The sequence below is a fragment of the Indicator indicator genome, chromosome 1 (assembly GCF_027791375.1).
Source record: "Indicator indicator isolate 239-I01 chromosome 1, UM_Iind_1.1, whole genome shotgun sequence".
Classification (NCBI taxonomy): domain Eukaryota; kingdom Metazoa; phylum Chordata; class Aves; order Piciformes; family Indicatoridae; genus Indicator; species Indicator indicator.
Genome location: NC_072010.1, coordinates 65,758,512 through 65,784,180, shown reverse-complemented (window position 1 = coordinate 65,784,180; position 25,669 = coordinate 65,758,512). Strand labels below are relative to the sequence as shown.

Below are 25,669 nucleotides of genomic sequence, written 5' to 3'. Positions count from 1 at the left end.
CCCTAATGGCCTAAACGTACACCAGGGAAGGTTTAGATTGGATGTCAGAAAAAATTTTGTCACTGAAAGGTTTTTCAGGCACTGGAACAGGCTGCCCATGGGAAGCAGTAGTCACCGTATCTGGAGGTTATTGACAAAACCCGTAGATGTAGCACTTAGTGACATGGTTTAGTGGTGGACTTGGTAATGCTAACAGTTGGAATGATTTGATGATCTTAAATGTCTTTTCCAACTTAAACAATTCTATGCTTAAAGCATTTTTTTGTGCTGTGACACTACAGCAAGTTCAAAATGTTTGCCCTCCACCTTTCAGAATTGCTAAGCAGTATATATTAAATTTTTTGCTTAATGGTCTCACATGATGTCATTGTTATTGCACTTGGGAATTCCTCTCATGATTTCATATAACTAGTTTTAATCTCTTACTTGTAATATAAGTCAGGCAGAGATTGATTCTGCAGCAAATAAAACTGTCTAACTTCATGCTGCTTTCAGTAATTGGCTATAGAATAACAGCTGCATCAATAATGCTTGAGAAAATATTTTATGCTTTGCACATATATTCCCTTCACAAGCTTCAATTTGTTTCAGATACAAAAGTTCGAGCTCAAAGAAGATTATCTTGTTTAACATAAAATAGAAATGTCCATGAAAGAAGAGGTGTCCTTACTTGTTTATATAATTTAATCTGAAAAACTGTCACTGGGGACACAGACTGTTCCATTCTCTTTCTTTTTCTTGATACCAGAGCAGTAACAAATGAAGCATGGCACTTCTCATTATGTTAAGAGCAGAAATTGGGCTGAAAATCCATTTTTAGGATGCCACTACATTTCTCTCACTTGGTCTAAAATGAGAAAGAACAGAACTCTAAGCTTAGAGTCCCTCAGGATAATGCCCTGTTAATGCATATATTTATGTGTAGTCCTGTTGCCAATGTGGGAATTCTGTCATTCCAGTCAAAATACATTCTAGTGGTTTACTACGCTCTTTATCAACCAGATAACTAATTTTAATATTATTCTGATTTTAAGTCCCAGTCCTTAAATCTCGTGTCACTTTTCTCTCCAATTATGATGTCTATTAAAACGGTATTTTAAGTACAACCTGACATCAATCTAATAATTTCTTCTCTTAAAAACAAACAAACAAACAAACAAAAAAAAAAAAAAAAAAAAAACAACCAAAACCAACACAAACAAACAACCCACCCAAAACCAAAATAGAGCTCCCTTAAATCTCTTACTACAAGATCTTGAACTTTTGGAATCAAATAACCATGGGAAGGACCTTTTTTCATGTCCCCATTTTTCCACTGTGCTTTTTAAATGCTAATGCTAACAAGTACGTAACTGCTGACTACTGGTCTCAATGCATGGATTTGGATGTAATATAATTTCCCAATTCGCTATTAGCTTTACCAATACCTCCAAAATCCTAGCTAGTTCTTTAAAACACTGTGTAGCAAACATGGGCAGTTCTTGCCCACCTTGACAGACAGATAATTTTTAGGATCTACATGTTCAACATATAGTCTTAGCTCCTACATGTGTATCTTGAATTCTTTGTTTAGAAGATGTTTAGTTTTAACCATAACATTCTTTAGACACGCTACACCTGCCAAGCAATCCATATTAATCTCTCCTTTTCATTATTTCCTTCTTTCCTAACCAGTATCACTTTAAACCATATTTTAATTTTCCTCTGGATTATTGAAGAAAATACTAAACAGAAGCACAGCTTCACTTGATGTAGCTCTTCAGTCAGAGATAATGCCACAAAAAATATTTTGATTCAGGATTAAAACCATAACCCTTTAATGTACAACCTGGTGATATTGCAAAACATGTATTTTAAGTCAGAACACAATGAAACAGAAAACTGTTAAAGATTCTGAAATATTTGTTTCCTTTATCACCTAAAAAAGTTGTAATTTTTTCCTATATTAATTTCGTAAGACCCATTCTGTACTTCATCACTAACAATTAACCACCTAGGCTTTTATTTTCTTTCAGCACTTTCTTTCAACAGTTCTCTAATATGAGGCTCAGGGCTGCTGGGGCTGCCCAGACTATATTTGGACAGGACTTCTTCACAGTACTTGGGACAGCTGGCACTCTAGCAATTACCTTAGGCTGTAAGAAGTTACTCATTATTTCAAGGTTCTTTAAAAATCAGCATCCGAAAATATAAAGATCCACTCTATATAGCATAAACTACCAGGGTTGCCTGTTTTAAGAGTTAAGTATTTGCTTAACCTTCTGCTTCATTTTTAATGAAATCCCTCAAGTTTACATGATAAAAGAACATGAACCTTGCCCAAAGTCTGCAATTTTCCTATCTTTTAAGGTACGGATGTGAAAATGTTCTGTTCTGCTCTGCCTAGCCCTCCCCATAGGTTAGGGCTGGTATCACTGCACTGTTTACAGTTACATGCCATGTTGCATACATTGATGTGTTACAACGAGATGAAAATTTTGAGGCTAAATTTGGATTTCAACCTGTTCAAAACATTCAAAAATTTAACAAACAGGAGGTCATAGAAGAATAAAAAAACCCCACATTTGTGAAGATACTACGTGACTGATTTTCGATCAATATCAGTCTTTATTTTCTTTATATTAAAGAAGAATCCAATTTCCCTATTTCCCAGAAATCAGAACCATACTGTTTAAAGTTACCTCTCAATTTCCAGGTCCTTTCATGCCTGGCTGGAAATGATTATATCTGTCCTACGCATTTCTCTGCCTTCTTTTCTAAATAAAGTTTTTACTACTAGTCTTTTTTATGAAATACTTGACAAGTCTTCTCTTGTTTTCTCATTACTTCTTCCCGACTTACACATTCCTTGCTTTTTATGTCCCTCTGTAAAGACCTTATCTCTTCTTTCTTTTCCGGTTCCCTCCTACCACTACTTGAAGTCTCCTTTCCCTGTTTCCACCTCTTCCCTCACCATTGGTCTAACTTATCTCTCCCCACCCCACCCCCCTTCACCTAAACACTATGACCAGGTAATTGCCTGAAATCTAAGTAATTAAAAACATCAACAGACTTTCACCTTGGCCTTGTTTCATCTGAGGTCTAATTCCACTGTTAAGAAACAAAATGAAACTTTTTGTCAGATGCTTTCAAGCCTTCCTTAACATCCTTTTAACTCTCTCTTTGAAGGTAAATCTTGGATCATAGAGTGGAGATTTAGAACACAAGGTAAAACTGGAATAATCCGCTTGGACTGTCAAAAGTTTCTGGATAACTATTGTTGGACTCTGCAGGTAAAACTGACATTTAACAGTAAAGACAATTTGAACCATCTGACACAACCACAGGAAGAACCTTGCTTCTAGCATTAGCACTACAAAGAATGACATCTTTGTTGAGAAGCAAAGTATTTGATTAGCCCACCCCAAATAGTTTTCCCAGGCCTACAAAATTAAGCACTTCACTTGCTTCACTCATATTACAAGGTTTGATACAGTTAGAAAACATTCACCGCGTATCAACTGCTCCGAGGCAAGCATCCACATCGCCTTGCCACAGATTTGTCAAGCCACAATCCCTCAGAAGAAAACCAAAACCAACCATGTAACACATTTACCACTGACGTGCATCCAGGAGCCCTTATCACACAGAGCAGTTACCAGACTAAGTTGTCTTTGCAGCAACTCCCTGGAGTTTGTGGAAGCAACAAATCCTGACTCTGAACCTGCAGTGACTGTAATCTGTGCTTTCAGGTGAGAAGAGAGGATGTGATATAACAAAAAGGTACAAGGTACAAGTACATGAAAAACAGATGAAGACCTGTTTTGAGGACATGGGAATGTATGACAAAGCCAGGACTGAGGAACAGGGGATAAAAAATTAGGACAGCAAGCTTGGGATTTTAAACAGAGATGCTAACCTGGAGTACTAATATGGGCTGAGGAGCAAAGTGACTGGAATAAGGAGACATGAAAAATAGAGTGTACAGGGTAAGATACTGCTCTTTTCATATTGTATCACCAAAAGCCATAAAAGGACAAATTACTAAATCAAATTAAAAAATCTGGGCCCTCTGTAGTGTAGATGCAGTATCCATTTAATTCTAGGTCTTGTGACGAGAGTAAGTGAAATGCTCTAAAATTACCCTAAAATTAGAAAAACCACAGAGCTTGTTAAAAATGCCCATGCGCGTTTTATTAATAAAAACTAACAGTGCCAAGGTTAAACAAGTCAAACAATTATAGTCTCTTTATAATCCATAAAATATTACAGAAAAGTTTATTTGTGTTTCAATAAAAAGACTACTGTCTCAGAATAGGCAGCTGACAGTATTTGTGCAGTTAATTGTTTGTGAATAAATTTAAAAAGACTACCACCTGCCCTGAAATTCCTTTTATAAAAATGAACTATTAAAAATGATTGACAAATTTTGAGTTAAAAAACTTAAAACATTCTCTATATTTAATTTCAACTTTATAATAGATTACAGGAAGATGCTTATGAAACAAATACAAATATTTGTTTCAGTACATGTCTTTATATGATAGACTTATAAGTATGTAAACAACTATATAATAAAAAGTTTCCAAAGTCTGCCTGTAAGAAATCAGGCAAATTTTACCATAAGCAATAAATCATTCCAAACCTTCAAGACATTTTATATAGCTGCACCAACTGGCAGTAAACATTTGCCAAAATCTTTGCAATTCAATGTCCCAACATACAGTGAAAAGTATATAAACTTGATGGAATCAATGTTAGATATAATTTAAGGAAAATAAGTTCACAAAACATTTCTGGAATTTAACATGTAAAAAAAGTAGGACGTATCTTTCTTGTCTGGTTCTTTGGACACGGCGTGATTAACAAAAAACACTACTACATCAGCTCACTATCCCTCCAAAAGTGGCATAATCAAAATACACTCCAAATAAATTGCCATTCAGTGTATTCATTTTCCACAGAAGGATAGCATTTTATTTCTCAAAGATGTGTCTACATTTTCTTTAGCAAACTTTGCAAGAACATTTGGGGCAAAATCCATTTTCCTTCAAGTAAAAAAAGAAAAAAAAAAACAAAACTATCTCAAACAGAAAACAACCAACAAACCAAACCCCCCTAAAACAAGAGTAAATAAAGGCTCTGCATTAACACACTGGTATCAAAAACACACATCCACACCACATTTAAAAATATCCTACATAAAACAATCCTTGTTTGCTTATCAGAGGTGCAATTTCTAAACTCAGAACTGCTTACCAATATTCTCCTTGAGGGATGGGGCAAAGTAATTTGAGACACTTCTCCCTAGAACAACTTATTCCTGAAGCTTGCTGAATTTTAACAGAAAATAGTCTACAAGCAAAGGGCATCAGTCGTCATCATCATTTTCATTAAAGTCATCATCGTCATCATCGTCATCCCCAACATAAGAAACTGGTGTTTCAACTCTGGAGCCACTGTACTGAGATCCGTTGGAACTTGTAGCCAACATCCCATCTCCACCATTGGAAAAGTCACTGGAAAAAAATCACAAAAACAAAAACAAAAACAAAAAACAAAGAAGCCATTTGGCATTGTTCAATGATTGTTCTCTCTTTGCTGTCCTTTTAAATATAACCATGCATCTATTCTGCTCCTTTCATGAATCTGCCACTGCTCCTTTACAAACAGTCTTTAATATATTTTTGTGTAGCCCTGGATACTTGCATCACATTTTTCTGAAGCACTCGTCTTGGAAAATTGAGAAATTAATAGTTTCTCCTTAATTCCTTGTAATTACATGGCAAATTGTCATTACTCCAAGGGCCATAGTTTTAACTTGACACTGTTTTCTTCTCATTATGCTTTTCTAATTAAAAAAACCCAACTCACCAACAAACTTCAGCATGTCAGATTTTTCCCTGTGTGAGAGTATCTCTATAATGAAAACCCAGATCCTGGATCAGCAAGTAGATTTATAGAGTATCTACTTTCTTATTTGAATAATTTCAAAGACAGAGCCTGCCGGATATTCTGACATGAAACAATTGCTATTCTAGAAAGAGCCAAAGTAATCACAGAATCATAGAATGGTCTGGGCCGGAAGGGACCTCCAAAGGTCATGTAGTCCAAACCCCCTGCAGTCAGCAGGGGCATCCTCAACTAGATCAGGCTGCCCAGAGCCCTGTCAAGCCTCATTTTGAATATCTCCAGGGATTGGGCCCCAACCACCACCCTGGGCAATCTGTTCCAGTGTTCCACTACCCTCATGGTAAAGAACTTGTTCCTAACATCTAATCTAAGTCTGCTCTTCTCTAGTTTGAAGCCATTGCCCCTTGTCTTACCACTACAGGCCTTTGTAAACAGTCTCTCTCCATTCTTCTTGTAGGCCCTCTTCAGGTACTGCCAAGTTGCTATTAGGTGTCCCCAGAGCCTTCTCTTCTCCAAGCTGAACAATCCCAGCTCCCTCAGCCTGTCTTCATAGCAGAGATGCTCCAACCCCCGATAACTTTCATGGCCCTCCTCTGGACCTGCTCCCACCAGGTCCATGTCCTTCCTATACTGAGGACTCCATACCTGGATGCAGTACTCCAGGTAAGGTCTCACCAGAGCAGAGTAAAGTGGCAGAATCACCTCACTCAATCTGCTGGCCATACATCTTTTTGATGCAGCCCAGGATGCGACTGGCCTTCTGGGCTGCAAGCACACACTGCCTGCTCATGTTCAGCTTCTTGTCCATCAGCACATCCAAGTCCTTTGCCACAGGGCTGCTTTCTATCACCTCGTCTCCCAGTCTGTATTGATAGCAAGGATTGTTCCGGCCCAGGTGCAAAACCCTACACTTGCTCTTGTTGAGCCTCATGAGGTTCACCTGGGACCACCTCTCCAGCTTGTCCAGGTCCCTCTGGATGACATCCTGTCCCTCTGGCATATCAACAGCACCACTCAGCTTGATGTCATCTGCAAACCTGCTGATGGTGCACTCGATCCCACTGTCTATATCATTGATGAAAATATTAAACAGCACAGGTACCAGTACAGACCCCTGAGGGACACCACTTGTCACTGCTCTCCATCTGGACTTCAAACCATTGAGCACTACCCTCTGGGTGTGACCATCTAGCCAATTCCTTACCCACTGAACAGTCCATCCATTAAATCCCTATCTCTCCAACTTGTCCTCTACTCTTCAGCCCCACCTCATACGGCCACTAAAATCATAGGTCAGACCCTCCTTGAAATTCTGCTGAAGCATACGGATGACAGGGAGGTGATCAGGGACCATCAGCATATGTTCAGCAATGGCAAATTATACTTGATTAATCTAGTGGCCTTCTATAATGGAGTGAATGTATCAATGAACCATGGAAGAGCTACAGAAGTCATCCAACTGAGCTTCTGGAAGACCTTTGATACAGTCCCTCACAACATTCTTACCTTTAAACCAGAGAGATAAAAGTTTGATGGACAGAATATTTGATAGATAAGATGTTGGCTGGATGGCCATGACCAATGAGTTATAGCCAACAACGCAATGTCCAAATGGAAACCAGTAACAAGTGGTACTCAAGGGTCCAGACCAATATTACTTAATACCTTCATTAATAGCAAACAGTGCAATCGAGTGCACACTCAGTTGGTTTGCCAAGTGGTGCAGTTGATACACTTGAGGGACCCTAACAGGCTTGAAGAGTGGGCCAATGTGAACCCCATGAAGATCAAGACTAAATGTAAGGTCCCGCACCTGGGTTGCAGCAGTTATCAGTACCAATTGGGGGATGAATGGAGTGAGAGCAACCCTCTTGAAAAGGACTTGCGAATACTGGTGGACAAAAAAATTGGACATGAACCAGCAATGTGCTCTTGCAGCCCAGAAAACCAACTGTATCCTGGGCATAAAAGAAGTGTGGCCAGCAGATCAAGAGAATTAATTCTACCACCCCCTCTACTTCACTTTTTGCATGACCTCACCCAGAATACTATATCCAGCTCTTCGGTCCCCAGTACAAGACATATATTGACTTGGTAGAACAGGACCAGAAGAGGGTCATGAAAATGGTCAAAGGGCTGGAATACCTCTCCTACAAAGAAAGGCTGAGCAAGTCTTATGGGGAGTAGCAGAGGGAAGTGGGATTGTTTAGTCTGGAGAAGAGGAAGCTGCTCTCTACAACTGCCTGAAAGGAAGCTGTAGTGAGGTCAATCTTTTCTCCTTAGTAATGAGGTGAGGGTTGGCCTCTTCTCCTTAGTATCAAGTGACAGAACAAGAGGAAATGGCCTCAAAATGTGCCAGGGAAGGTTTAGATTTTATATTAGGAAAACATTTGTTAATGAAAGGATGGTCAAGCATTGGAAACAGGCTGCCCAGGGAAGTGATACACACACACCATCCTTGGAGGTGTTCAAAGAAACATGCAGACAAAGCATTTTGGGACATGGTTTAATGGCCATGGTGGTGTTAGGTTGACGGTTGGACTTGATCTTAAAGGTTTTTTCCCAACCAAAACAATTCTATGATTCTGTTCTATGATTGTTCACTTTGCAGATGAGAAGGATATGGGGAGACCTTACTGCAGGTTTTCAGTACTTCAAGGGAGCTTATAATAAATCTTGAGGAGGAGGTTTCATGAGGGCCTGCAGTGACAGACCAGGGAAAACAGTTTTAAATAGAAAGAGGATAGGTTTAGGTGGGACATAAGGAAGTTTAGGGTTTTTTTGTTTGTTTGTTTGTTTTTTTTACAACGAGGGTGGCAAGACACTGAACAGAGAAGCTGTGGAAACCCTATCACTGTGAGTATTCCAAGGTCAGGCTGAATGGAGTTTTGATCACCCTGATTTAGCGAAAGATGAACTTGTCCGTAGCAGGGAGGATGGACTAAAGATCCTTTCCAACACAAACCATGCCCAGATTGAATAAGCTGTTGTATGTACAATACAAATTTAACTAACTTTACAGATAAGGCTAAGTTTCTGCCCACAACAGAAACTGGTTGAAAATTTAACATTTTTGCAGATAATTTGTTCAGTTTATCAGCTTGCTCAGTTTGAATATTTGTTAACAATGTTAAAACACTTTAATGATATTTGGCTCATGTTACAACTTAGAGTTCACGGGACATCTTTTTAATTAATGCAACAGTGAGAACCTAGCAAGTTGTGACCACATAAGGAAAAGTGTCTTCCACGGCATGAGGAAAACAGTGGTTAAGTTCAGACGTGACATATGTCCACACAAAGTTAAATGTAACTTATGGTTTATCCCTCTAACAACTTCTGATGCTGCTTCAAAATCAAAGACCAAAACCTTTTTTTTTTTTTTTAAGTTAGACACTAAGGGAGAGCCTCACCAATGTTATATATTTAAGGAATTATCTGTTTTCCTGTGACAAACTGAAAACTAAAGTAAAATAACACACTCAAGATTAACATCAGTCTAACCAATTTCTTTTCCACTACACAGGAAAAGATTTCTTTAATGGTACTGGTAAACCTACCACTACTCAAGTAAAAGCTATGTCAGAAAATAAATTTAAACACATATCCACACGATACTGAATCAAACCAGAACTTATTTCAGTAAGTATTTATTCTCTAATTAAATTTCTTTGATAAAAACAGACTTACAAATCTAATTGATAATTTAATCTCACCTGGCTGAAAATCTTGTGCCATTTGATGCAGAACCTGATGAAGATGTGACATATACACTACTGATTGATCCCTGAGCCATTTCTGCAAAAACAAACAATACAATACATATTTCAAGAATACTTCAAAACACACTCATCTAATTCCATGGAAATGCTTAAACCTTTTGAAAAGCTTTAAGGAAAGGACTTTGCAACCAAACCAAAACATACTGACATTTGCATCTGTTGGGGTTTTGGTAGCCAAGGGGGCTACAGGTGTGGCTCCTCTGAAATGCCCCATCTCTAAGTTGGGCCTCCCTCTGGCCAGGGCTGAGCCAATCAGTGACAGTGGAAGAACCTCTACGATCACATACTTAGGAGGAGAAAATCCTGCTGGGCAACTTCGTCATTTTGGCGAGGAGGGGGATGCGAGAGGAATAACGACATAGATACCAAAGTCAGTGAGAAAGGGGACAGGGAGGTGTGTTGGAGCAGAGATTTCTCTGCAGCCCATGGTGAAGAACAGGGTGAGATGAGCTGACCCCTGGCAGCCCCATTAATGGAGATTAATGGTGAAGCAGATGTCAACATGCAATTCACGCAGGACCCCGGTGCTGGAGAAAGTGACTGTGCCTGAAGAAGGCTGTGATATTGCTAGAAGGACTGCATGATGCAAAAGGGGTCCATGACAGAGCAGAGGATGACTGTGGAGTGCTTCCTGTGAGGAGGAAGGAAGCAGCAAAGACATGATGAACTGACTGCAACCCTCATGACCTGCCCCCTGCTCTACTAAGAGAAAGGAGGTAGAAAAAAAAAATATTCTCAAGAGCAAGAGCTGAACCTGGAAGGAAGGGAGGGGTGGGAGAAGGTGTTTTTAGGATTTCATTGTATTCCTCATTATCCTGCTCCAATTCAACCAGTAAATTGATAGTGCTTAATTTAAACAAATATTGTTGTTTCTCCAAGTAGGGTATGTTCTTTGCCCTTGACCATAACTGCTGAGTGAACCCTCCCTGTCTTATGTATGCTTCCACCCTCAAGCCTTTTCATTTTATTTTTCTCCTCCCCATCCTGCTGAAGAGTGGTAGAGGTCAGCAAGCAACTTTGAGGTGCTCTATTGTCAGCTGGGTGGCCTTAAACCTTGACAACTCACTGTATCAAAAATAGTGCAAATAAAACCCAAGAAGCTAGTGCAACAGCAAAATTTCAAAATACGTCAAAAAAGACATTTTATTTTGAAGTAGGCAAGTCAGACATCTTCAGTATTCTTATCTAATGAAAATGATAAAACAATACAAAATGAAGGCATCATCACATTTGCACTTAACTGCCTTTTTGCTTTGCAGGTGGTGAATCAAGTATAAATACAGAATTGCACACTACAAAGATCTACTTGTGTAGTATAATGCAAAACATGGGTCTGCAAAGAACAGTCTGTTCTCTATGAATCTGTTATTTGTTTCCTAAGGTACACTAAAAAACATCTATTCGAGTGGTTGTTAGAAATCTTTACCACAAACCAGTGAAAATATCCAGTATAAGTTAATTTCCACTTTTTACCTTGAGTCTGATATTAAGCAGGGAAACAACTATTCTTGGAGTAACTAACCTGTCACATATGGTTCCAGAGCTTTAGGAACCAAACTCCTTGCAATTTTTAGGTCCTCTGCCGAACAGCTTCCAGATTCTAGCCCGCAAGCCATTCCCATTCGTTTTAGTACTTCTATGTCATCATGAATTTCAAAAGTATTGTCAAAATTAAATAGATATTCAAACCTAGACAGGAAAAAAGTCTCAATTAGATTAAATTGCTTTAACTGCTGTACCAGTTTCAAGAATTGCAGCATTTCAAAAGCTTGGCACACAACCCTAGCAACATATCACATTAAGCAAACACACTTTGTCAAGATTTATGGATAGCTAACCAACTATAATTACACATGCTACATAAATCATTAACAGGTCCAACAGATAGGGTTTTAATTAAACATTTTCCATGTTTGGTATTTTTTTCTTTACTCCCATTTCTCTGCCTACTCTGTAATTTATTTATTTATTTTCATGTTTTTAAGCTTTTCTAGTAAGCTAATAGTGCAATGACAAATCACTGGTACATTCAGCTTTTATTTAGCAGATGAAAATAAACAAGTAGAGAACAGCAATTTTGAAAGCAAAAATCCATTTTCAATTCTGCTACCTGGTTTTCATCACATTAAAGCCAAAACAAAACAGTATTTGGAAAACTCTGATATGAAATGTCATGAGAGCTACCTCACTTTTATCTTAATATCTAGAGATGTTAGAAGTGAAGTTATTAAATGTGAACACATCATACTATTTATTAGAAAGCTCTACAAAATTGTTTCTATTCAACATGACTAATTTTTACCTGCCTGTAGTGCATGTTCTCAAACCACAAGTGGCACAAATAAATTTATTCGTATGTAATTTTTAACAAATCTAGATGAATACTTTAGTATGGACAAGAACTTCGTTACATAGAAAACTTTGTTTACTCACTTGTCATTTGAAATACTGCAGTCAATCACTGTCTTCTTGCTGGTGTTCACAATGATAAATGGCAAATGGATGACAGAATTGGAAGGTGGCGGTCGATTTGCCTGTTGTTCTGCCTGACGGTTTCGCTGAACAAGGTTCTTAAAGGCGATTTGCTAGAAAAAGCAATAGTGATATGAAAGCATGAATTAAACCTCTATGATCCTGTTAAAAAAAAAATCCCTCAGATAAAAGAACATCAGCAATGGCTGCAGCAAGTAAATGGTGAAAAAGACAAAGCATTCATTGTATTCCTGTACGTTAAGATGCAAGAGAGACAAATGATAATATTGAAAAAATACAATACAGCAAAACTTAACTGAGGAAAAAAACCTGCACCTTTCAAGAACTACATTGGGACAGTTTCTTGGACAGATCCTTGAGAGAAGGAACGGCTAACAATGGCTGGAAAAAAGGAATTTTCACATTGCATTCTACTTCCTCTCTGCTTACTACTCCCTGCCAGCTACTGCAAAGAACAGTTGAATGATTAATACTGTATTTTTGCTGAAATGATATGTTAAAATGATATGTTTGGGATTTGAGTGTCTGACATTAGGATTCTGAATTACTCAGTTCAGAGTAGTGACTTCACTCACATCTAGGGCCACGAGGATGATCAGAGGGCTGGAGCACCTCTCCTATGAGGTGCTGAAAGAGTTGGAGCTGTTCAGTCTGGAGAAGAGAAGGCTCCGAGGTGACCTTATTGTGGCCTTCCAGTATCTGAAGGGGGCCTACAAGAAAGCTGGGGAGGGACTTTTTAGGCTATCAGGTAGTGACAGGACTAGGGGGAATGGAACAAAGCTGGAAGTGGGGAGATTCAGAGTGGATGTGAGGAAGAAGTTCTTCACCATGAGAGTGGTGAGAGCCTGGAATGGGTTGTCCAGGGAGGTGGTTGAGGCCCCATCCCTGGAGGTGTTTAAGGCCAGGCTGGATGAGGCTCTGGCCAGCCTGATGTAGTGTGAGGTGTCCCTGCCCATGGCAGGGGGGTTGGAACAAGATGATCCTTGTGGTCCCTTCCAACCCTGACTCATTCTATGATTCTATGATCTTAACAAAAGTGCTTTTTAGAATAGAATGTTCACATTCTGAAGAGAAGCAATTGTGAAAACTAAAAACTCAAAATACAAATCCTACAAAAACTTTGTCTGGTCATGGAATCAAGTAAGATAAAAAAATTAAAACCAAAATCAAAGCCAACTCAGAGGCTGGTAAAAAACAGACAGCTGTTGAGACTTATCCCAAAGCTGTCTGTATGTATGTTCCTTCATACCCTCCCCAAGATCCTCATTCCTACTACATAGGTAATGCAACTACTAAGGAATGCATTCCAGTCAACCAGTTACACAGTGACTTAAGGGCATAAACTACTGCTTCCCCTAGCATACTAGGAAAAATCTGGGAAGGAGTTCAGCCACTGCTTGACAGTGATTTAAGCAGAGACAGCAATATCCCAGAAAGACAAGACAGAGCATTATGAGAGAAGACTTCTACAGTCACATAATTTTATCTACGGACAGGTAAAAACATTCAGGATACAAAAAGTGAATAGGGAAATTCAGAGGGCACAGTATGAATTATAGCTCCTGTCAGCATAAATCCTGTTTAAATATAATTGAAACCACAAAATAATTTTTAACAACCCATGGAAGTTTACTAGCTTACCTAACAGCAAAAGCCATCAGCTGTGTCAAATTAAAACAGTATATGCCTTACCCTAAAATTAACCTCTAGCATTCTTAAAAGTTTCCCATCCATCACTGGGTTAAACAAAAGGGATGCAGATATGTTACCTTGCCCTATAGACAAGAGTACCTTGACTGTACCTGTAGAATGAGTTCTTGTAGTTGAGACTGTTTTTGTTTTATTCTTTCAAGTCTTCTCTGTTTCTCCACCTTAAGACAGAAAAAGTATTTGTTAATTTGTTGTTCTTAAGTAACATTTTATATCAGTATTTTCTTCCCTTAAAAAAATTTCAGTACCACAGAACTACATGTAGGACATATTATGCCAATCATTAAGGTTCTCCTGATAAATTATAGCTAGCTTTTAACTTTAGGACTCACATCAATACTACTGATGGAAACTGTAACAAAGAGCAGTATTAGAAAACTAGGAAATAAAGCATGGTGTATCAGGGAGAGGGTAAAAACATTTTTGCAAATAGACATTACGTCTCAAAGAATTATGCAAGTTTTCTCAAGGAGGCAAAGAGCATGTAGCCCACTTGATGCAGTGTACCTATACTGGAGGTATTGGAGAAGACTCATCAGAGGTGCTTAAAGAAAAGAACCTGCTATGGGGCCCAAGGTTAAGTCCTCACAGTATTGAATAACATATAATAACATAAAAGACAGGAGACAAAATGGTAATAAATAAACAGCTTCCTCAGTGGAGGAAGTTTACCAGCAGAGTCCCAAAAGGACTTAATTTACAGGCTGTTATTCAAATTATAGAATCAGAAAAAGAGGATGAACAGCAAGGTGACAGAATCCGCTGACAATGCTGAGTTACCTGGCATAGTAAAGAGAGCTCATTACGAAGCACACACAGAGTCACAGAGTCTTGTGGTATTGGTGATTACACCATCAAAATCATTTTTGGAAAACGTACTGTGGCATGTGTGAGAAAACCTAATTGCATCCATGCATATTTAGAAATGACATTCAGTAGAGATCTTAAATTACAGTATCTACAAAAACCATCAGCTCAGTACATTACAGCAGCCAAGAAATTTGAATTATCAAGCAAGGAAGAGAGAACCAAATGAAAATTAACACTACATCAGTGTATGAACTGAAACATTTACATCTTGACTTCTGTCGGCCTAGTGTTTTTATTTCGAAGAGATCATACAAAAGAGCAATCATGATATTCAAAGATACAGAACAGATACCATACAAGAGAATAATGAATAAACTAGGACTCTACAGAAAAGAGAATTAAATAATGGGTGAGAACATTGGAGATACCCGTAAAATCACAAACAGGATGAAGAAAGTGAATAAGGAGTGATCAGGTCCTCCCAAACAAACAAATAAAAAAAACCCCAGAGGATATCAACTGAAATGGTATGTTCAAAACCCAACAAAAGGTAATGCACCTGAAACTCACTGCTACAAATGACTCAATATTCACTGAATCACAGAATGTTAAGGGCTGGAAGGGACCTCAGAAGATCATCTAGTCCAGTGCCCCTGCCAGATCACACAGGAACATGTCCAGATAGGTCTTGAGTATCTCCAGAGAGGGAGATTCCACAACCCCCAGTGTTCTGTCACCCTCACATTGAAAGAAGTTTTCCTCATGTTCACATGGAACTTCCTATGCCTCAACTTCCACCCATTGCTCCTTGTCCTGTCATTGGGCATCACCAAGCAAAGCCTGACTCCATCCTCAAGGCTCTCACCATTTATATATTTATAAACAGGAATGAGGTCACCCCTCAGTCTCCTCCTCTCCAAGCTAAAGAGCCCCAGCTCCCTCAGTCTCTCCTCATAAGGAAGATGTTCCACTCCCTTAATCTTTCATGTCTCTGTGCTGACTCTTTCAAGCAGTTCCCTGTCCCTCTTGAACTGAGGGGCCTAGAACTGGACAAAAGATTCCAGATGTGGCCTCACCAGGGCATAGTAGAGGGGGAGGAGAACCTCTCTTGACCTACTAACCACACCCCTTCTAATAGTGCCCAGAATGGCGTTGGCCTCTTTGGCCACAAGAGCACATTGCTGGCTCATGGTCAACCTTCCATCCACTAGGACTCCCAGGTCCTTTTCCCTTTCACTGCTTTCCAGCAGGTCAGTCCCCAACCTATACTGGTACATGGGGTTTCTCCTTCCCAAGTGCAAGACTTTACACTTGCCCTTGTTGAATTTCATTAAATTTCTAACAAGAAAATCACTGGAGTTAAAAATTTGCACGAATGTGGTTTTGTTTGATTTTTAATTTAAAAAATCCCAGCAATATGCAACTGAAAAAGAACTGCAAAAAGACATGTTTTTTCTTTAAAAAAAAAGTAGGGTCAAGTCTTACAACTTACTTTCTAAGTGAAAACCGCTTTCCCCCAAAAAACTTACCACAATTCACCCAAGGTATTTTAACTATCACATACATGTAAACTATACTGCCTTACATATTACTTCAAGATACAAGCCTTATTAATTGTTCCACACTCTCTTTTTGCATTTTCAGGACATAAATTAACTAATAAAATATTCTAATTTACAGATAAATACAAGTTTAAAAAGACTTAAAATACTAAACACTTGATGGGGAAGTCTTAAAACTTCTGTGTTCCCTTATAAACTGTTTGGCTTGCCTTTTCAACAGATGGGATAGTAACAGAGGTTTTTTTAAGCTTGACAAATTTCACAAATTAAACATTAGCCTCCACAAACTCATTAAAAATAACCTCATTGCAAAGCTTGTCAGGTAATGTGACTAATAATGTAAAAGCCATCAGATCTTGCAGAAACAGAAGCTAGAATACTCATGAAGTAATAAACAGAGAAGGGAGGAAATCCTGTAATTTTCTCAAGCAAGCCCAACACATCCTAGGACTTTTGCTATTTTCAAGACTGCATTACACTTTTGGATCAATTATTCAATGGTTAACAGAACTCTTTCCTTCTCTTATGACATTCAATTAATAAGTTTTCACTTCGGTGGCGAAGTTACCATTGCTCCCATCTTAAACAAATGAACCTTCACTGTGCGTTATTATATTCTAAGTTGCTCTTTTTGTTTCAGTATTAATATTATCCTACTCTTCTTTAGAACATTCTCAGTCATGACATCAAACTCACCCAAATGAGCCACACTTCTTTCTCTTTTGCTCCAACACTAGTGGCAATGTCATACTTTGTGAGAATGATTCAAAGAGATCCATTTTTAAAATCCCTCCAACTAGGCGGTTCCCTATTCAGCACACACTGTCATCTTCAAACCAGTTCACCTTCCAAACTCATCGTACTATTTAGCACCCAGTTAATTTAGACTTGGGATGATAAACATTAAATAAAACTCAGATTGGTTAGATATCCTGTATTTTCTTCATCTAGATAGTAATTACAGCATTAACTGAAAAATCAATTATCAGTATCAAACAAGAATATCCATAGAATTAGCCCATTGTAGATAGGTTCCAAAACACTCTTTTTTTTTTTTCAATTTGTCAGCTTCTATACTCATTTTTAAGTCCCGCTGAACGAAATTTAGACTTAATAATAAATACATAAATACAAAGTCTCACTCTATTCTGATAAAGTAAATTGTCTTTAGTAGACCTCGGTAACTATTACCTTCCAATTCCAAGGATACAAAAGATCCCCAAAAATCCTGCCAGAACTTATGAATGCCTTTCGGTATAAACCATGTTACTTCCTACCCAAGACATGCAAAGTCTGGCATGTTCATTTAAGATTAATGATGTCAGAAATGCAGAAGGATCTGCAATAACAAAGGGGCAATGCATATATATATACACACACACACACACATATATACTGTTCTACATGCAACAGTAGAAAAATAATAGGTCCATGATGATAGCTACCTGGAGAAAAAGACCTTCCTAACTCTAGAGCACCACTACTGCAGTGTTGGAAATAGACATTAATATTTCAGCTTGATGAACTTGCACTCAGAACTCTCTCACATATAATGTAAAAGCTGTGACAAAGTGGTATTTTTGACATGGAAGAATTGAAAAAATATGTATTTAAGCAATGCAGAGGTTTAACTGTGTGTTCAGTAAATATAAATCAAATTTTCCAAACCAGCCAAGAGACCACAGTGTTCCACCTTGCTATCTTAGAAGATCACATGTTGTAGCAAAACATACTAAACCTGTAACCATTTACTCAAGCATGAAGACATCATGAGCTTCTTACACATACCTCTAAATTTTGACATTCCTGAGCCGAGTTAGTAGGTAGACCAATCCATTTGATTTCCTTCTTCTCCTTAGAGATAATGTTCATGGCCATAAGGACATTTAAGGCATCATAGACACGTCGTCTAATATTCTTCTGGTCATAAGCCTGCTGTAGACATAGTGCATTAATAAAAAAAAACATACCTATGACAAAGATATTTGAAAATAAATATATTACAGTAAATGGGTAAAATCGGGTGATGTCTGAACTGTTTCATTTAGAAGTAGGAAAAGAACTACGAAAGTCTGAAGAGAAATTTCTCTTCCCCCATTCAGTTCACATGTAATTAACCTCCCATATACTTACTGATTCATTTGGTGAAATGTGATTATCAGTGGTACTGAATTCTGCAACCAACTCGTCTGCCACCTCATTGTATGAAGTGGTTCCTTTTCTTTGTACCTTCTCACAAACCTTCATAGAGAAATGACGTAAACCCTTGCCATTCTTCTCTCCTTTTTTGTTCCGCTTCCTAAATATACGTATAATATATTTTAAGAAGATTTGAACTTTGGAATATTTAATGTTGCGTTTTTGTTTTTTGTTTTTTTTTTTTTTCAAATACAGGCACATTGCTGTAAAAAAAAAAAAAAAAAACAAACAGGCCTGCCCTTTTGTTCTGCTTCTCACACTTTTCCAACATTTTCCCCCCGCCCTTACCATTTACAGTAAACAATTCTAACATATGGATGCTGAAATCATACAAATTCATTCTTTTGGCAACTCTGCTAGCTCCATTATCCACTAAGTTAACAATAGGGATATTTCTTGAAGAAATCAATAAAGAAAACATTCTTTAAGACAAAAAAGATAGGGGGATAAATTTTAAAATATGAACATTTAGTTTCAGGAAGCAACTTCGTCTTTTGGGTTTTCTTTGGTGTCAATTTTTTCTGCGTTGGCTTTTGTTTTGTTTTATTTTATATTTAAATATCAAGTCCAATACCGACTGAACAAAGTCTGATACTGGTTTAACTCACTAAACTATTAATACAACAGATTTGAACTTCTACAGTATATGAAGTTGCTATGAAATCTTCAAAGTTACAAGATACAAGAAGTTTAATAAGCTTTATGTCTATCTTTTTATTTAAAAATTCTTTGTAACTTGAATAATGAAGGTATCGATAAAAATAGTAGCAGCAATGGCATCTCTCAGTTCTCTCTCATTTCACTGTATAATTCCAAAGTAGAAATCCATTTATGCATAGTAAGATACTGATTGTAAATTTAGTCTTAAAGTAGTTACATTTAATATGATTCTTAAAAACAAGTTTGCAAGAGAAAAGACACCAAAAGAATGCATTAATTGAATCTAATATTTTCTCCTAAAGAAGACCACACTCTTATTTCAAGTTATATGTTGGGACACATATATCCAATCTGAAATGTACTGTACTTTTGTAGAAATAAATCAGCAAAACAGAAATGACAAATTAAAAACTGAATTAAGTTAGATTAATTCCTGTGATCTTTTTAGAAGCTAAACTCTCTAAATGTAAGTAAATGTGAGATTAGCTGAGTTTCCCCAAAGTAAGCCTTTTACGACAAATCAGGGGATCTTCACTTTGTGTGACTATTCCAAGTTTTAGTACAAAATACATTAGTGTTTGAGTGCTCTTCATGGAAAGATAAACAGACTGTCTCTCCCACACTGCTAACTTGAGGAGTACATACACTATCACAGTGAACATTTAGAACAAAAGTGCAAAACCATTTACTAATCCTTTAAATTTTATTTTACTTACCCAGCAGACCATGGTGAAGAATCAGCAGTCTGGTTCTGTGATACAAAATGTGTGTTAGGGGTATGTGGGCTTCCTACCAGGATAGTATTTGGCGCTGAAGGTCTCTGAGGTGTACCAATAACCTACAGGAAAGATAGAATAATTTAGAAAATTATCGTAAGTATTTCAAGCAGTCAAACGCTGCACAATTTGAATGACGCATGGTCTAAATACTAACACTCTTTTCTACCTACTTCTATTAGATGCACACTAGCACAAAAACTTTCAGACTACAGATTATATAGCTAGAGCACTCCCTAAGTAATGAGCATTTACGATTTATTCCTCTTAAATGAGCTTTTCATACTTGTTAGATTTCTTAACACTGTTCAACACTAACTCAGACAATATGAAAACAAACATGCCCTCTCCTCACCAACAGAAAAAAGGAAATAGAAGGAAAAATCCCAAACCCTGCCAGATCCTGCCTCATCATAGAATCAATAAGATTAAGTTTCTTCCTCAGGCTACCTTAAATAATTTATCCTTAAAAAGAGTAAAATAGAAAAACAGAAAACCCAAACTGAAACATTTTATGTGTGTAAGTTAAAATGAACCAGTATTTAAATGCAGAATGCAAAAGGAATTCTAGTGACTGTTAGATATCTCAGCTGCCTTGAAGGACAAACGGCAGCTTTTTTCCCAAATACTGTCTTGTTGTATTATGCCACCTCCATGAGTAGGTAAGGTACAAGTTTTTTACATCCACTTCTGAAAGCTGGAAAATCTTAGGTCCTCCTCACCTTTCCACTAACTTTGTTCCACAGTTAAAATGTTGTAATTGTTATGGAAAGTCAATTAATCTCCTCTACTACTTTTCATTACCAAAACAGAATGAGGATGGAGAATACCAAACACTTGAAACAGCTCACTTTAGCCCCATGAAAAAAATACTGTCAAATCTGCTATTCACTGGTCTGGTTCCCTAAATGTGCCAAAGACTGTGAAAATCACCCATATATTAATCACATAATGCAAACAATACAGAGAACAGAGGAAATCAGCCAGTTTTCATTCTCTAGGATGCAGTTAGAAAGGATAGGAAGAGATGATTCAACATCTTGCTCTTGGAAGGCTGAAATTAGATGGCCCTATTCTATTCCCAAGCTTCCTAACTCCACAAGCAGCCTCACGACTATCCTGGTACCACATCTAGAACTTATATGCCTGTACATTAAAGATAAGAGACAAGCCAGTCCAAGGGAGGGAGTAGTACTACAGTTGGGGGAAAACCAAAATATTTGGCAGCAGCGAACTCTGGACATCTACTGTGCTCATCATTAGTGTCTTGAACTACACAAAACTACAAAGGAATAAATGGAAGTGTGTTCAATTTCACAAGTTCATTTCCAAAGCAGAAAAATGAATTCTGTTTAACACTTTCAAAACTGCTGTGTTCCAATTCTAACTCACAGAATTCTGCAAAGTAGCCAGAATTATATGTTTTAATGCATCATTATTAAGGAAAACCCTACAATCTAGAGTTTCAGAACCTTCTAAGGAATTACATAGTATTATTGGCTCCTTGATAGAACTGTTAATACCCTTTTACTCAGAAGTTCATAAACAATCATGACTTGAACACAAAGAGCATGACCGAAAAGAGTTAAGCAGTATTGAGCCACTGCGAATACCCTAAAATAGAAGCTTATAGACAGAATTAGAGAGGATGGTTTTAGATATGACAGAGGCACTTAAATGGAGGGGACAAACACTAGTAGAAAAAGAAGTGCCTGCTGTCTCTCTTTAAATACTCTGATTTCAAAAGGGAACAAGGTTACGGTTATGCTCCTTGATAATGATCAAGATTAGGACAATGGGGGAAAACGGTGAGATGGCCCCCACATTCCAGTTCACTGTACTCAACAGAAGAGCTTGTATGGAAACATCACTAAGAAAAAGAAATCAGACTACTTGAACAAAGAACATAAGCTCAGAAAATTAAGTACTTAAGTATTAAAAAACTGTTTTTACCACCCAAAGATTAGAAAGTTGAGCAGGGTCAGAAGTCATCTCCTCAACTGTGCTTCCCAAGAATATTTCGCACACTAACAGCCAATTTATCTCCTCCTAATCTTCAGGGTTCTAGAGGTAATTTTTTTTATAATTCTCACTATCTTCTTCAGTAATGTAAAGTCAACAGACATTTGCCCAAAATTTCTCTCTATATAGGCACAAACCAAAATCCCCTTCAACATCCTGATTTTGTAATGATAACACACAATACAATGATGCTGTTATGGGCTCCCTTCTTTCCCCCCAAAAAGCTAGTATCTTCAGACTAACACTTAAGTATTGGAAAAATTATTACTGCAAATGTGAATTTCCTACAGTAATTATAAAAACAAAACCACTATTAATTATTATGTCAGAATAATATTATAAAAATAATGTTACTATACAAAATTAGTCACAGATAATATAGATGAGGAGTTGTTGATTTAAATTCTTGTGGTGGAAGATACAAGAATTTTTTATGTATATAAACATATAAACACTGTAAATCTTAATTTACTCACTGATGAAAAGTTTATAAAAAGCATCATATTATCTGAAATTTCATTATTATCTGCTGGGTTTGCTACTTTTAAGAAGATTTTCTAAGTTAACTGAAAGAACATTTCATTTTCAACATTAAACACAAGTATGTACACAGTCTCACAATAATGCCCAGAAGGGACTCCCTCTATGCTGTTATGGCCTATGATCTATAGTTAAAATATTTTTCTTGTACTGCTGGTTACTAAAAGAATGCCTAGCTACTTTGAATTTCCTTGTCTACAAAATTATTAGTAAGGTGCTTCCTACTGAAGGAGCAATTTCCTTCAGTAAAACTCAAACTCATTTTGCTCTCTGCAAACTTCCAAGTGGCTGTGGGAAATACCACCACCGCAGGAAGTGCAGCACAGTGAATGATCTGCACAACATCTGTACAGATGAAGGAGTACAATTTGAATACTGAGTCAGCCTCAACAGCAAAACATTCCTTGGAGCTTAGAGTTGGGAAAGAAAGATGGGAAACTACCATCCTGTCAAGAAGAAACTAAAATATAAGACATTTAATTTCAGATCACAGAACCACAGAATGTTACGGAGAGACTCCAGAGATCGAGTCCAACCCCTCTGCCAAAGTACGATCACTTAGGGCAGGTCACACAGGAATGCATTCATGAGGGGTTTGAAAGTCTCAAGAGAAGCAGACTCCACAACCTCTCTGGGAAGCCTGTTTCAGTGCTCCATCACCCTCACTTAAAGAAGTGTCTCTTTGTGTTGAGCTGGAATCTCCTGTGTTCTAGCTTGTATCTGTTGTTCCCTGTCCTATCACTGGGCATCACCAAAAAGAGACTATCACTTTCATCTGACACCTGCCCCTGAGATATTTAGAGATATCGATAAGATCCCTGCTCAATCTTCTCAAAGCTAAACAGCTGAAGTAGAGGGGGAGGAAAACCTTCCTAGGCCTGTTGGACACACTTTTCTTAAGGTACCCCAGGATGCTGTTGGTCTTCTTGGCCACAAGGACACATTACTGTCCCATGGGTATCTTGAAGTCCATTAGGGCAGGCCTTTCTTCATGGAGCTGCTTTCCAGAAGGATGACTCCTAGTCTGTTCTGGTGCCTCGTGCTATTCCTCCCCAGATGCAGGACTCTGCATTGTCCTTATTGAACCTCATGAGGCTTGGCTTCACCCAGCTCTCCAGCCTGTCCAGATCTTGTTGGATAGCAGCACACCCTTCCAGTGTGTCAGCACCAGCCACCCCACTCCCCAGTTTCATATCATCAGCAAACTTGCCGAGGATACACTCAATCGTCTCATCTACGTCGCTGATGAAGATACTGAACAAAACTGAACCCAGTACTGATCCCTGGGGAACATAACTGGCCACAGGCTTCCAACTGGACTCTGCGATGCTGATCACAACTCTCTGAACTCTGTTGATAAGCCAGTACTAATCCACCTCCATGGTGCAATCATCTAATTTACCTTGAATTTATGTTATGAGAGATGGTATCAAAATCCTTGCTAAAGTCAAGATAAGACAACAGCCACTGCTCTCTCTTCATTCATCCCCTTAGTCTGTATGTTACAGCTGCTTTCCATAAGATTGAGATCAGTTCTTTTCAGATCACAATAAAAGTAACTTACCATAATTTACATATTGCCTATTGCATTATTAGATTATTTGAAACCTCTTATTTTGTGTATGTCACACAAAGCTCACAATAAATATTGTTTTGCTTAAATACTTAAATTAAACATGAAGATATGTTGCTCTCTTTTCAATTTTGTTTCACCTAATTTTGATCTCAATAAAAATGTGCTCATGGACTGCATTTATATTTCCCTATGACAGATTTCAAAGCAGAATCTGAAAGAGTCATTGATTTTAAGTGGCAAGACTTGCAAAAGACAAACCCACCTGAATATTCAGGTATCTCCATATTGACTTGAGTCATCTTTGCATTTCTTTGTATGAAACATATTATAATTGAAACCGAGCTTAGACTCTCTGTCCATGACAAGTTATGTTGACTATCAAACTACAAGTCAGATTTGCAGTACGTGTAAACAATAGTACAAGAAATAATAATAATTTTTAAAAAAGCAATGTCTCCTTACCACTTGTTGTGCAATGTTGACATTAGACTGTCCAAATGTTTTTGGCAGGAGCTGTTTTCCAAGCGTATTTACTGTAGAAGGATGAACAGCCAATAGAGAAACAACTCCTAAAACAAAAACCAAGTAGATAGCTTCAGGTAAACCATGCTGTATTATTTTAGCAATTCTAATGTGTTATTAATAGAAACTAGCTCTGAACTGTATATAGTCAACACAAATGTAGCATTTACACATTTGAAGGAAAAAATAAAATAAATCAAGAGTCAAGATATGCTCTCAAACTTTCTCCCATGTAATCTTACAGGTCAGTGATCAAACATGAACATCTTTAATTCCTTGTATTCACATTTTTCTCTCAAAGCAGAGTAATAGAGGCAATGGGCATCTAACAGAAAGCATAATCCCCTCCTGTTCTACCTCTACCATTTGTGGCTATTGAAATCTTTTTCCACACCATCTGAAAAACATGCCCTATACCTTCCTAAGGCATGCTGGTCTACAGGAAGTAGTATTTGGCTACCACATTCCTTTCTAAGGGAATATTCCCAACTTTCCTCCAAGTGTCCCCTTCTAGCTGAAGGCAAGGAATCAAAGAATGAAAGTCTGTCTACCAAGAATCCTGTATTTGAGGAAAATAGGATCATGGAATTGTTTCATTTGGAAAAGACCTCTAAAATCGAGTCCAGCTGTCCCAAAATGCCATATCTACACAATTTTTGAACACCTCCAGGGATGGTGACCGTACCACAGATGCACCTCCCAGGGCACCTTTTCAGTAAAGAAATTTTTCCTAATATCCAATATAAGCTTCCCCTGGCACAACTTGAGGCCATTTCCTCTAATTTTATCACTTGATACTAGGGAGAGAGACTGATAGCTACCTCACTACAACCTCATTTCAGAGAGTTATGGAGAGCAATCAGGTCTCCCTCTCAGCCTCCTCTTCTCCAGACTAAACAGTACCAGTTCCCTCCACCATTCCTCAAAAGACTTGTTCTCCAGGCCCTTCACCAGCTTTGCCGCCCTTCTCTGGACATGCTTCAGCAACGCTATGTCCTTCTTGCAGTGAGAGGCCTGAACCTTAACACAGTATTTGAGATGCAGCCTCACCAGTGCCGAGTACATGTGCAAAATATGTGCAAAACAGTAGACCAACCCTTCAGAGAAAGCTGGTCCTGTTTATAA

The 25,669-nt window shown here is 37.9% G+C and overlaps 1 protein-coding gene across 3 annotated transcripts in view; it reads right to left on the bottom strand.

Moving 5' to 3' along the window:
• Window positions 1-4,616: 4,616 nt before the first annotated feature.
• TFDP1 (transcription factor Dp-1) overlaps window positions 4,617-25,669 on the bottom strand; it is a 47,483-nt gene continuing 26,430 nt past the window's right edge. Inside the window, exons 3-12 of one of the 3 annotated variants that reach the window (XR_008489319.1) lie at window positions 24,485-24,591; window positions 19,825-19,946; window positions 18,383-18,548; window positions 18,038-18,184; window positions 13,970-14,038; window positions 12,108-12,259; window positions 11,197-11,363; window positions 9,609-9,690; window positions 5,239-5,498; window positions 4,617-5,027 (exon numbers count right to left, since the gene is read on the bottom strand). Coding sequence is in view for 2 of the 3 variants with exons in the window: in XM_054391544.1 (XP_054247519.1) it covers window positions 5,351-5,498; window positions 9,609-9,690; window positions 11,197-11,363; window positions 12,108-12,259; window positions 13,970-14,038; window positions 18,038-18,184; window positions 18,383-18,548; window positions 19,825-19,946; window positions 24,485-24,591 (1,160 nt within the window). In the remaining variant the exon portion in view is untranslated. Of the gene's footprint in view, window positions 5,499-9,608; window positions 9,691-11,196; window positions 11,364-12,107; window positions 12,260-13,969; window positions 14,039-18,037; window positions 18,185-18,382; window positions 18,549-19,824; window positions 19,947-24,484; window positions 24,592-25,669 lie in introns of all 3 variants that reach the window. The other 2 variants (XM_054391544.1, XM_054391557.1) reach the window with 2 other exon arrangements.